The sequence below is a fragment of the Ambystoma mexicanum genome, chromosome 9 (assembly GCF_040938575.1).
Source record: "Ambystoma mexicanum isolate Mex_15411 chromosome 9, UKY_AmexF1_1, whole genome shotgun sequence".
Taxonomy (NCBI): Eukaryota; Metazoa; Chordata; class Amphibia; order Caudata; family Ambystomatidae; genus Ambystoma; species Ambystoma mexicanum.
Window position 1 is genome coordinate 274,827,190 of NC_090931.1, and position 12,354 is coordinate 274,839,543.

The window sequence follows — 12,354 nt, forward strand, 5'->3', positions numbered from 1 at the left end:
GTGCAAATAACAGGGTGTCCACTAAGGTTGTCCAAAAGATTATCCTCCCCTTGGGGAGGAAGGATAGCTCAGCGGCAACACGTTTGTCTTGGAAGCAAGAATACACAGCTCAATACATTTTTGAATCCCGATTCCGCGCTTAGAAACCACTCGTTGGTAGTGTGACAGATCATGTCTGGCTTTACTCTTCTGAGGAGATGGGCTATTGTCAAGCCTCTCTCCTCACTTCTTCCTCCTCGCCTCTCCCCTCCTCAACTCTTCCCTCCTCAACTCTCCTCACTGTTCCCCATCTCAACTCTCTTCCGCAACTCTCCTCACCTTTCACCATCTCGCCTCTCTCCTTACCTCCTTCTCGCTCCTCTCCCCCTCCTCACCCCTTCCCCCCCTCGCCTCTCTCCCCCCGCTCCTCGCCTCTCTCCCCCCGCTCCTCGCCTCTCTCCCCCCGCTCCTCACCTCTCTCCCCTCGCTCCTCGCCTCTCTCCCCCCGCTCCTCGCCTCTTTCCCCCCGCTCCTCGCCTCTCTCCTTGCCTCTATCCCCGCTCCTCGCCCTTGCTTGGGAGCACAACATGGTTTTGACCAAGCTCATGCTGCCTCCCTTTGAACCGATGCATCGGGCCCCTCTGAAGTTTCTCTTGTGGAAGATTGCTTTCTTGGTAGCTATCACCTTGGCCAGGCGAGTCGGGGATATCCATGTTCTCTTCTGCAAGCAACCGTACTTGCCCTGTCTAAGGCTTCCTTATCCAGGTGGCTCTCTGGCTGTGTCATGCACTGTCATTGTCGGGCCAACAGACATCTCAAAGGACGGTTGAGAGCCCACTCCACCAGAGCCATCACAGTGACAACAGTGTTTCTCTCTGGTATTCCCCTGCTCGACACCTGCAGAGCTGCTACGTGGAGGTCCACCCACACCTTCATGAGATTCTACTGCGTCAACAGAATTCCAGGGAGGAGTCTGGGGTTGGCCAAGCAGTGCTATGCAACCTGTTTGCTTCAGGGAAGTCTGTTCCAAGGTTAAGTGTATTGCTTCTGTTGAGCCTTGCCACCTCCCATGGTTGTGTATGTGTACTGCTGTTTAATCTTATTCATGAGCATGTGATTCCATGCAAGACCCCATGCTGGAGAAAGAACAAATTACTTACCTGTAACACATGTTTGAATGGATTGTGTCCTCCCACGTTCCCACGTATCCTCATCTTGGATATTCTTACCTTCCAGCTTTGCTGCTTCGGGAAAAAAAAATTCTCCACCAGAGAGCGCTCTGCTCGACGCTGCAGCCTCCATGTCCCTCGGCAGCATCTGTCGAGGCGCGATGTCATCTGTTGTATAAAAGCCTCAAGGTGCGCCCGTTGGCTTCAGTTCCGTTTTTCCGTTGGCTTCACTTCGGGTCAAGAAAACGGCACTTCAGTTTGTGAAAATGTCCTCATCTAATCCTTCCACACCAAAGACTGGAATAAAAGAAAATGCCAGAAATGTGGAAGAAAGATGTTGCTAACAGACCCCCATCGGAATTGCTTCTGGTGCCGCTGTTACGACCATAGTATAGACAAGTGTGTTTCCTGTCAGTCGATGACCCATAAAGTATTAAAGGAACGAAGAGGTAAACTGGCGATGGGGGAGTAGTCCTCATTTTTCTTTGAGGGGGGTGGGGAGACTCGGCCGAGTCTACTTTAAGACGTCACAAATCTAAAAGGTCTTATTACCTGTCCATCAAAACACGATTCCCCGAAAATGTGGGAAGCCTTTAGAACATCTATGCTAAAGATCTTTGAGAATGAGGCCCAGACCGCTTCAAAGAAGTCTAGTTAAGGCCATGCCCCTCACTCATACAAAGAGTGGCAGGGGAAGATCTTAGACAAGAAAATCAGGCGGGAAATCGTCAAGGGTGTTGTCCAAGAAGTCCTCCCCGACGCCTTATAAAAAACACCTACCAGTGCAAAAATCGAGGATAGTACTCGATAAAATGGCATTGGATACTCATCATCCATTAAAATCCACATCAAAGACTTCCTCAAAGCCTCTGTCGAAGGCGATCGAGCACAGGGTGTCGACAGACCATTCTGAGAAGGTTACGTCGAGGGCACAGTTGACGTGTCGACAATTCCTTCGGTGTTGACTATTCCTTCGAAAATGTTGAAGGTTACCTCTACGGTATGGAAGGAGATACCTATAACGTTGACGCCATTGACGCCCTTGTCGATGGCTTTGTTCATTCCTGTTGCAAAATCGACATCTGTGTCGAAGTCTATGCCACCTGAAACGTTTTTTCACTCTGAAAGTAGGCAGGGTTTCTTTAAAACCATGTACTCCATTTATGAGGGAGGTTCATCAGGAGAGGAAGATGTTTCACTAGCTGGTGTGAAATTTGGAACAAAACAGGTCCCTGAGTAGTTGATTGACCCTCAATCTAAGATGGCAGACTTATGAGTGCTTGCAGTCAGCAAGTGGGCTGGACACAGCTCCAGAATATGAATTTGAAAAGCCTGACCCGGCTGATCATGCTGATACAGGATACAGAAAGTTAATGAACAGGGTAACTGAATTTATGGGGTGGAGCAGAAATTTACCTATTAGGAGGATGAAATGACTGACATCATTTCGGGGGTACCTCAACAAGACCACATACTTCCTTTTCACGTAGCTCTACAAAGGAAGGTGACCACTGCATGGGAAAACCCTGAGTCTACTCCAGCAGTATATAAAAAATATCTTTCAAAATACAGACCCTGTTCTTCAGATCCTGAATATTTAAGTAAACACCCATCACCTGAGAGTCTTGTAGTTCAGGTGGCTACTTCTACTAGGAATCGGCATATCCTACAATTCCCGCAGATATGGATGATAAGATCGATACATGGTCCCGAAAGATTTTTTCTTCGGGGAGCATGGCATTAAAATCTACAAATGTAACTTGCACCCTTGCAAGATTTGCATAATCCCTGTGGACTGTGTGACAGCAGCAGCTGAACACATCCTTGAAGGTGAGGAACGGGAAGGTTTCCTGGCCATAGTAAGGGATGGAAAGGAGGCTACGGGGGGGAAATGCCTTCAATCAGGTTTGGATATGGCTGACAGCATCAGTAGGTCCATGTTGTCTAGTACTGTGCTACGTAGGTTTGCATGGCTGAGGAAGTCCGGTTTTGCACCAGATGTGCATGCAAGACTTCTCAATATGCCATTTGACGGCTCAAGGTTGTTCGGCAGCAAGGCGGATGAAAGTTTGGAGAAGCTGCAGACCTCCAAAGCGGCAGCAGAATCACTCAGTGCCGCTATACGAAAACCTCAACAATGCCCCTACACAGGCACATCCTCCCCGAGGCGTCGTCCCTTTCGATTTTATTCCTCATTTGGAAATGGAAGGGGACAGGCCAGTCAAAGGGGACAAATGAAATTTTCTCTGGGGCGAGGAAAAGGTACTAGATCTTCCTCAGCAACGGCAACCTTGCCTTCAGCCGCTGCTGCAGCTGCCGCAAAGCCACTCTGAGGTTTTGACTCACAAGACCCCGGTGGGAGGCAGGATCTCGCAGCATCTGGAAGAATGGCGGGGCATTACTTCAGATGCTTGGGCACCAGAAAAAGTATCCCAAAGTTAATGCCTTCCTTTTCAAAAGAAACCTCAGAATCACCCGCCGGGATACAACTCTGCTAGACATCCAGACCCACTCCTGTTGCAGGAAATCTTAACCCTGCTACAGAAAGGTGCAATAGAACATGTACCTTTAGCAGAGAGGAACAAGGGTTGCTAATCCCCATATTTCCTTATACCAAAGAAGGACGGAGGATTGAGACCCATCTTAGACTTGAGAAACTTGACAAGTTCAAGATGGTCACACACTCTCAGATCCTTCAGGCTCTTCAACTCCAAGACTGGTTGGTATCATTGGACCTTCAGGATGCTTACTTTCATGTGCCAATACATCTCAAACACAGGAAGTACCTGAGGTTTCGCGATTGGCAATTCTCACTATCAGTTTTGAGTTCTACCTTTCGGGTTGACCTCCGCCCGAGAGTTTTCAGCAAGTTGATGGCGGTGGTGGCAGCGAGTCTCAGGAGAGGGGGGGAATTCATGTCTACCCCTACCTGGACGATTGGCTGATCAGGGCACGTTCTCCCAAACAAGCCCAGGAGCATCTATCTAAGACCTACCACTTCCTTCACAGACTGGGCTTTTCTCTGAACTTAAAGTCAAACATGATCCCATCAGAGAAACTCCAGTTTATCGGAGAAGTCCTGATTACTTGCTCGGGCAAAGCCTCGCCCCCCAAAGAGAGAGCTCACCACATTCTGCAGATGGAAACAAAATTCCAGAATGCCCAGCATCTACCGGCCTTCGATTTTTCTCAGGTTGCTTGGTCTTATGGCATCCTGCATTTTTCTGGTGCCAGAAGCCAGATTGAGGATGAGATCCCTTCAATGGACCCTCAGGACTTAATGGTCCCAATTTTCAGGGGAAATGTCAGATCTTTTGCAAGTTCCAGCCAGAGTAGCACAGGATCATCCATGGTGGGCTTGCAGAGAACGTATCCTCAAGGGAGAATCTTTTTGGCAACCATGGCCGGAGGTAACGGCAGTGACGGGCGCCTCACTCACAGGGTGGGGAGCTCACACCAAGTTGACAATCATCGGTCGTTAGTCTCCATCGGAGTCCAAACTACACATCAACCTATTGGAGCCAAGGGCAATCAGACTAGCGCTGAAGGCCTTCCTGCCCTCTGTACAGGGAAAGAATGTCCTGATAATGACGGACAACACGGTGGCCATGTACTACCTCAACAAGAGAGGAGGAGTAGGGTCACTACCACTGTGCAGAGAAGCAATGCAGCTCTGGTTCTGGGCAATACAAGAAGGGATCACTCTGTCGGCAGCTCATCTAGCCGGAAAGCAAAACACACCGGCGAACGCTCTGAGCAGGCAGAGCACAGTCTCCCACGAAGTCCTTCAAGAGATAGTTGCCCTTTGGGGAACCCCCTCAAATGGATCTGTCGTGACCAGTGTCAGCAGGGAGTGCAAACAGTACTGCTCAAGGGAATTTCCACCGAGAGGAGCTCTAGAGGAAACAGACGCGTTTGTTGTGGACTGGGAATTTCCACTCCTGTACGCGTTTCCTCCAGTACGTGCGATCCCTCAAGTAATCAGGAGGCTAAGGATGTTCAGCAAAACCATGATCCTAATTGCCTCTGATTGGGCTTGGAGAACATGGTACCCGTACCTTCTGGACATGTCCATCTGCCCTCCAATACGTCTTCCACAAAGAGAGTACCTGCTCTCAGGAGAGGAAGGTCGGGTTCTCCATCCAGAGGTCAAGACACTCAACCTTCACGCATAGCTTCTGAGAGGCTGAGATACAAGGATTGGGACCTTCCGGATGATGTAATGGAAATTTTGCTTTCAGCCAGAAGACCAGCAACTAAATCTCTCTACCGGTGTCATTGGAACAAGTTCAGTAACTGATGAGAATGTGGACCCTTTTCAGTGTAATAGTCCCACAATATTATCTTTTCTTCTACAGGTTGGTACGATAAAAGGTTATTTAGCAGCACTATCCATTTTTAAGCGCTCCTTAGAGGAGGAATCCTATTTCAAAATACCCTTAATTATACCATTTTAAAAAGGTCTTAAATGTGTTTCCTCCAATACCTTTTCAAGTACCTGTGCGGGACTTAAACTTGGTATTAAAGTTTCTCTCATCCATTCCGTTTGAGCTCTTACATTCTTGTCCGTTAAGGCTCCTTACTTTAAAAACCATACTTCTACTGGCATGTACTTCACCCCACAGGATGAGTGAGTTTCAGGCGCTTTCTAGCAGACCACCTCACACCATCTATTACAAAGATAAAGTTGTTCTTCGAGTCAAACCTTCGTTTTTAGCACAAATTGTCTCAGATTTTCACCTGTCACAAAAGATAGCACTTCCTGCTTTTCATCCCCCCCCCCCCACCCCACGCAAGTAAGGAGGAGGAAAGACTACACAGATTGGACCCTATGAGGGCTCTTAGTGTCTATATTTCAAGACTGGCCAGGTTACGTCACTGCAACCAACTCTTTGTGGGGATACACTGGCCGTAAATTAGGGCTGGCAATGACTAAGCAAACATTGTCCAGATGGACCATTTTGGATATAACTGAATGTTAGTCTTGCTGGGAAAGATCCTCCAGATGGGCTGAGAGCTCATTCCACCAGGAGCATGGCAACTTCAACAGCACTTCAAAGGCGTGCCCCAGTGCACGATATTAGCGCAGCAGCCACCTGGCCATCCATGCACACTTTTATAAAACACTATTCCCTAGATTCGACTTCCTCACAGGGGGGTCTCTTTGCTAAATCAGTACTTCATTCTGTACATGATTAATATCTCTTCTACTCCCACCTCCAATACAAAAACTGCTTTGGGAGTCTATCTAAGATGAGGAATACGTGGGGGGACACAATCTTTTCGAAGAACAAGTTACTTACAACTGTAACATTCTTTCGATTGGATGTTCCTCCCACATATTCCTCATCGACCCTCCCAGCCTACCCCACAGTACAGTTTACATGGTTTACACTCAAAGTTCCTTTAATGCTTGGGTCAAAAGAGGTACGCCATTATCTACAATCCAATGACTATAATATACGAAAAAACAGAACTGAGGCCAGCGGGCGCACCTCGAGGCTTTTATACAATGGATGACGTCGCAGCTCGATGGAGAGCGCCCTCTGGTGGAGAACATTTTTTTCTGAAGCAGCAAAGCTGGAAGGTCAGAATATCTAAGATGAGGAATACGTGGGAGGAACATCCAATCGAAAGAACATTACAGTTGGTAAGTAACTTGTTCTTCTCTAGCATGGATTCACATGCAAACCCTCCCACCTTTCCCACCATTGCTCTTCTTGGTTCATACTGCCACTTTACGTGCTCTACCAAATCTTAAGTGTCATTGGCGGGGGGGCAGTATGACCCAAAGGACAATAATTGGTTATAGAGGAGACAGGCAGTTTTCAGTCTAAAACGAAACTGCTTTCTTTTCACCAAGCATTCCTAGCCTGACGGAGAATATTCATGAGCATGTGAATCCATGCAAGACCCATGCTGGAGAACAGGAGTTACAGGTAAGTAACTTGTTCCTTATTGATCTAAAATAACTATCAAATCCCCAGTACACTTTAAAAATACTTGTTGTCCTGAACATTTTACGGCCCTGAGGAGGGCAAAATAAATACATTTCCCTGTTAAAGCTAGGTTGGAGTTTACAGAGTACCCAAAAGTGTATTCATTGGATCTAAGAGGACAAACCCAACGTTTTATGGCGGTTATGTTGAAAAGGTAGGTAGTGTATAACTTGAGGTTGTCCTAGTTGGTTTGTTTAAGAGCACAGAAGCGTGCATTAATTTTTCTTTTAATGCTTTTTGACGTTTAATGTCTCCAAATTACCTGCATTGTTAGCAGCAAAGAAGTATAATCACAATTGATGTATGATTCAACTTGTCTTATATGCGAGTATAGAGCAATGGTCTATTAATTCCCATCCTTTTACTTTTCAATTTTTTTTAATTATTTCAAAGGGTAGGTAGTTCTACCTTCAGGGCGTTGGTGCAGCGACAACTCCTCTGATCCTGCACCATCTGAGCAGTCTTGAAGACCCCAGCAAAAAAGTTGCTATGGTCTAGATCAAGGGGCACAAAAAAGAGACTGCATTTTAAACTAGGACATCCTGAAGGAGACTAACTGCTGGACAATTGTCAGAAGACTTAGGCGCAACCTCTGAATGTGCTGGCTGTAGCACAAGTGCTTAGGTTAGTTGAAGCATCTGGATTGGGTCCGGCTATCAGTGGTTGGGGATCTCCAGTTCATAAAAATGTTTAGAAAGAGAGCCAGATCAACAGAATCCAGAGGAAGAGGTGACCGATGAAGATGACCTATCGTGAGGAGGGTACCACAGCAGTGATGCAGTTGCTGAGTACTCGGCAAGCAAGATGCATGTGGCTCACATAGGTCATCCTAGCTGCTTGAATTAGTCACTTATTTATTTTATTTGTTTATTGCATTTGTTAAACGCCCAAACCCTGAGGGATCACGGCGTAGTTACAGACATCTTGACATTGGTTCAACATTATTCAAGTTACATACATAAAAAGAATAATACACAAGAAAACAATATTGAATATAACTTTCGGCATACATACATTAATACTTCACATAAATGTACATGTTTTAGTTGGAACTCCGTTAGGTGGGAGTCTATCTAGACCTGATGTGGCTAACTGTTGTTGATGTATCAGTTGGCTATTCAACCAATTTTAGCTAAGCTTAGTAGTTTTTTGAAGCAGTGGAAGGAGTCTTCGTTTTTAATGTTTAATGGGAGGGAGTTCCAGTGTTTGGGGGCCATAACCGGGAAGCTACTGCCCCCTGCGCTGGTACTTTTGTAGCGAGGGACCACAAGGAGCTAATTTTTATTAGATCTAAGCGTTCTGTTTCATTCATTTTTGCTTATTGAATTATTTATATAGATGGGTGCTTTCTTGGCTAGGCACTTATGGGTAACACACAGAGCTTTGAAGATAAGTCTGGCCTTAATGGGTAGTCAATGTGTCTCCCTTCTAATGTTGAAGATGTGGTCGGACTTCTAAATTCCTAGAGCTGCTTGTAACACTTTATTTTGCCTTAATTGTAGTTAACTTAGATTGGTATTGGACGTCCCTAATAAGAATATGTTACAGTAGTCCAGCTTCGATAATATCAGAGCCCTAGCTAGGGTAATGCTGTTTGTGGATGTAAGGAACTGGCGACTAAGGGCAATTAATATGGACGTGTATGTTGTGGATGATGATAGGCTGCTTATGTGTTTCGTCATAGTTAGATTAGCATCTAGATAAATTCCTTGGGTTTTTACCCGTTTCGATACTGGAATCAGAGTACCGTCAATGTTTATTGATGAATTATTTGAGTGGAGGGCGCTAATTTTAGTTTGGGAAAACTAAGTTTAGCTCGACTAAGAACAGCTTCATGCGGTTACAGGAAGGGTCAAATAACAGAGCAGAATCAGGTGGGTTAACAATAAGCTACCCAGGGTTCCAGCAAGGGCTTCTACCACCGAGATCCTGCAAGGACAGATGCATTTTCAGAAGAGCACCAGACCTGCAAGCAAAGAGGTTTGAGCAGTGAATGCTGGAGGGAAGCAGTAACCTTCTTCCAGCAGGCAGGAGAGTAAGAGATCTCCACAAAAAGATGGAGCTCAATCTGGACAGTGGGTCACCAATTCCTCAAGTCGTCCCTCTCTCCAGCATAGCTTCTAGGTATTATCGAAACTTTCCTGAGAATAGTACAGGGCTTCTGTAGATGTACACATTTTCCCAGGGGCTCTGTATCTGTGACCCCCAATACACAGGCATGCAGCATTCAATTCTTGCCCGCCGGACTATTGGTCCTGGAGAGCCAGACTTCCAAACACTCGGGTACACCCATACATTTTTGAACTGAGAAGGGTGGAAGACCCTAATCTAGTTTAAATGGGGAAGAGTCCATTGTGGGCTTTAAAACAGACTGATAGCAGGATGGTAGTATTGGCCACCCCTCATGGCCTTGACAAAGATGAGCGATATTGAGGGTTGCAGGCCATGGCTTAGTACCCCAACGACTACGATGTATGGGCATTTGGCTACTAACATGGTAAGAGATTAGACTTGGTGCTCTCTAAACTCAATTGTCCAGCCTTCACTAGCCTACTTCCCAACATTCTGCACATCACAAAGGAGTTGCAGTGCAGATGAGCTTTATTAAATGTCCACTTGACCACAAAACAGTCAAGAGACAAGAAAACCACCAGGAGGATGGGGAGAATACAAAATAGTCCAAAATACAAAAAGCCATTAAAAAGATTAGGGGAATCAAAAAGGTTGGGCAGAATTACATTTTTGGGATTCCCTGTTCAAACAGAAGAGTGCAGAAACCTGTAGAGCGTCCTCATAATTATTCTTTGGTCTGAGTTGCCTTCTGTGCTTTGGGAAACGTCCCAAGGTTTGACAAGATAAGGAGTCAGCCGCTCCATTTACATGAGGGTTGGGTCTCCAGGGGTGAACTTTGCTCCATATCAAAGGTTGCATCCTATCAACCATTTGGCGGCCACCCAATCACTGGGAGGCTTCTACATTCAACTTGCGGTAACTTCTTTCTTGTTCCTCTCTGGTTTTGATTCAGCCTTCATCCAAGACTCCATTCTGATAAACTGGTCTTTTCTGCCTTTGCCATCTACAGGACTTTACCTCAACACAGTAGCCCTTACATATGCCAACCCCTATATCATCCAATCCTAACTTATGTGTTGAAACTGTCTCTGTTGGACTCTGTACCTTTTATACATGGGTTTCATATAAGGAAACCAGAGTGGGTGCAGCAAACTTCACCCCACTGTTATCACAAGCTTCCACTAGCTAACGAAGCCACCTACAGATAGCTGTGAGATGAGGTGGCTTTTGGGAGGGATTTATGCTGGCAGGACGCTTTCCTCGAACCACAGCCTATCTGGATTGCTGCATGGGTTTTTCACACATTGACAGGAGTAAAACAGGAAGAGGGTGGCTGGGCCCAGCAGAGCAGCGTGAGGAAATGAATGGGGGTTTGTATGGGGGTCATGGAGACTGGGAGGGTAGGGTGAGTACAGGGTGGACGAATGGGGCCAGCATGAGAACGGAGGCTGCATAGGTGTCCTCCGAAAATAGCAGCAGAGTGGAGGGTTGCAGTTGAGGGGGGAGATTTGCCGACAGGTGTGGTCTGCAAGGGTGACTCTGCACAAGAGTAGAGTCTGGGGAACCTGCCTGGGACCAAGTCAAAATATAGTTTTATTTTGTCCGATACCAAAAAAGATCGATTTAGGAAGACTGCTCTGTGACCGCGCAGAGCGGTCTTTCTAAATCGAACTGTCAGCCTCTGTGACACACACCAGTGCGTGCAGGGGCTGATGGCCATGGCGAGACCGAGAAGAAAAACCTTGGGAGTGTGAGGTGTCTGAGTGAGTGTGTGGAAACATGTGTTTGCATGGTGGGGGCTGGGGAAGCGAGCGTCAAGGAGCAAAAAGGGTGGCTCAGGGAGTGAAAACCCCCCTAAATAAAAAAATAAATACTGCATTAGTATTGTCCTTGTTCTGCTTTCCGAGGGCTGCACAAAATCGCCTGAAATAAATTGGTCTTTGTTTATGTGCAACCTTTAGAAAGCAGACCAATGACCTAGAACCCATTGCCTGCATCTCCAAAAGCGGACCTGGGCCAAGTGGCCTGCGGCAAAATTTATACAACCTTTGGAAGACTGTAAACCTGATGGACTTGGGGTCTATCAGTGGGACAATCTGCTTTTGCATCTCTGATTAGAACTCTGATGAAGACTCCTCAAATGAAATCTCAAAAGGCAAAGTGTGTTAAACAAATCAGAGGAAACCAAAAATACTTAAGGCAAAAGGTTAGAATAGAATCTTGAGTGGCAAACATCAATAGCTTTGGTCACTACATTTGACAATCATCCCAGGTTGTCTCATCCTCATGCAAACTTGTTACCCCGTTCCTATTGAATTCAAAGACAACATTCATCTTGCCAACAGCTTCAGAAAATCACCACACATTTTCCCAAGGAACACATTGCGCTAGTTGTCTCCTGTTTGACAGTAGTAGAAAATATATGAATTTCCTTTCGCTTGCTACACTCCGAATGAGGATTTACTTCTTAACAAGCACTGCTCCTTAACTGTTAATCCTGGAATAATTGAATGACTGAATGCAACTTTAGTCGAGCTGCCTGAAATGAATAACAGGCGTGCAACTTACCCATCTCGCTCTTAGTGGGTGATTTCCATGAAGGCATATTATTTCTCGACATTGATTATCTATTCGTATGTTCTGTGTCTTGAGCTCCAAGCTTAATTCATATTCCCCTTCATAGAAGCAGTTTCAGATCTTCAATGCAATGTTCAGAATGTATTGTTAGGAAGTCATTAGGATGCACGATCACAATTTTATTTAGTATTTATTTGAATTTATAAAGCGCTTTGTCCAAATCAAGTGATATTATGGATGTTTCCTTTCAGATATTTTACGCTGTTCATGAACCTTTTGAATGACTGCAGTGAAGTTGAAGATGATGGCACACAATCAGGAGGAAGAAAAAGAGGCATGTCCCGAAGACTGGCTTCATTGCGGCATTGCACTGTTCTTGCTATGTCAAATTTGCTGAATGCAAATGTTGACAGTGGTCTCATGCACTCCATAGGTAAGACAAAAATAATCCTGTTTCTGCTTGTCAGACTTTCTTTGAAAGCACACACAAGCATTTTGTGCTTAAGTGTCAGGAAAGAGGATGAAATTATATTTCTATTGTAGCATGATACCTTCTA

The 12,354-nt window shown here is 45.7% G+C and overlaps 1 protein-coding gene across 9 annotated transcripts in view; it reads left to right on the forward strand.

Moving 5' to 3' along the window:
- NF1 (neurofibromin 1) overlaps window positions 1–12,354 on the forward strand; it is a 3,279,657-nt gene that overhangs the window by 1,590,073 nt on the left and 1,677,230 nt on the right. For all 9 annotated transcript variants that reach the window (XM_069614617.1, XM_069614618.1, XM_069614621.1 and 6 more), the window contains exon 25: window positions 12,049–12,230. In XM_069614617.1, the coding sequence (XP_069470718.1) occupies window positions 12,049–12,230 (182 nt within the window). The remainder of the gene's footprint in view (window positions 1–12,048; window positions 12,231–12,354) is intronic.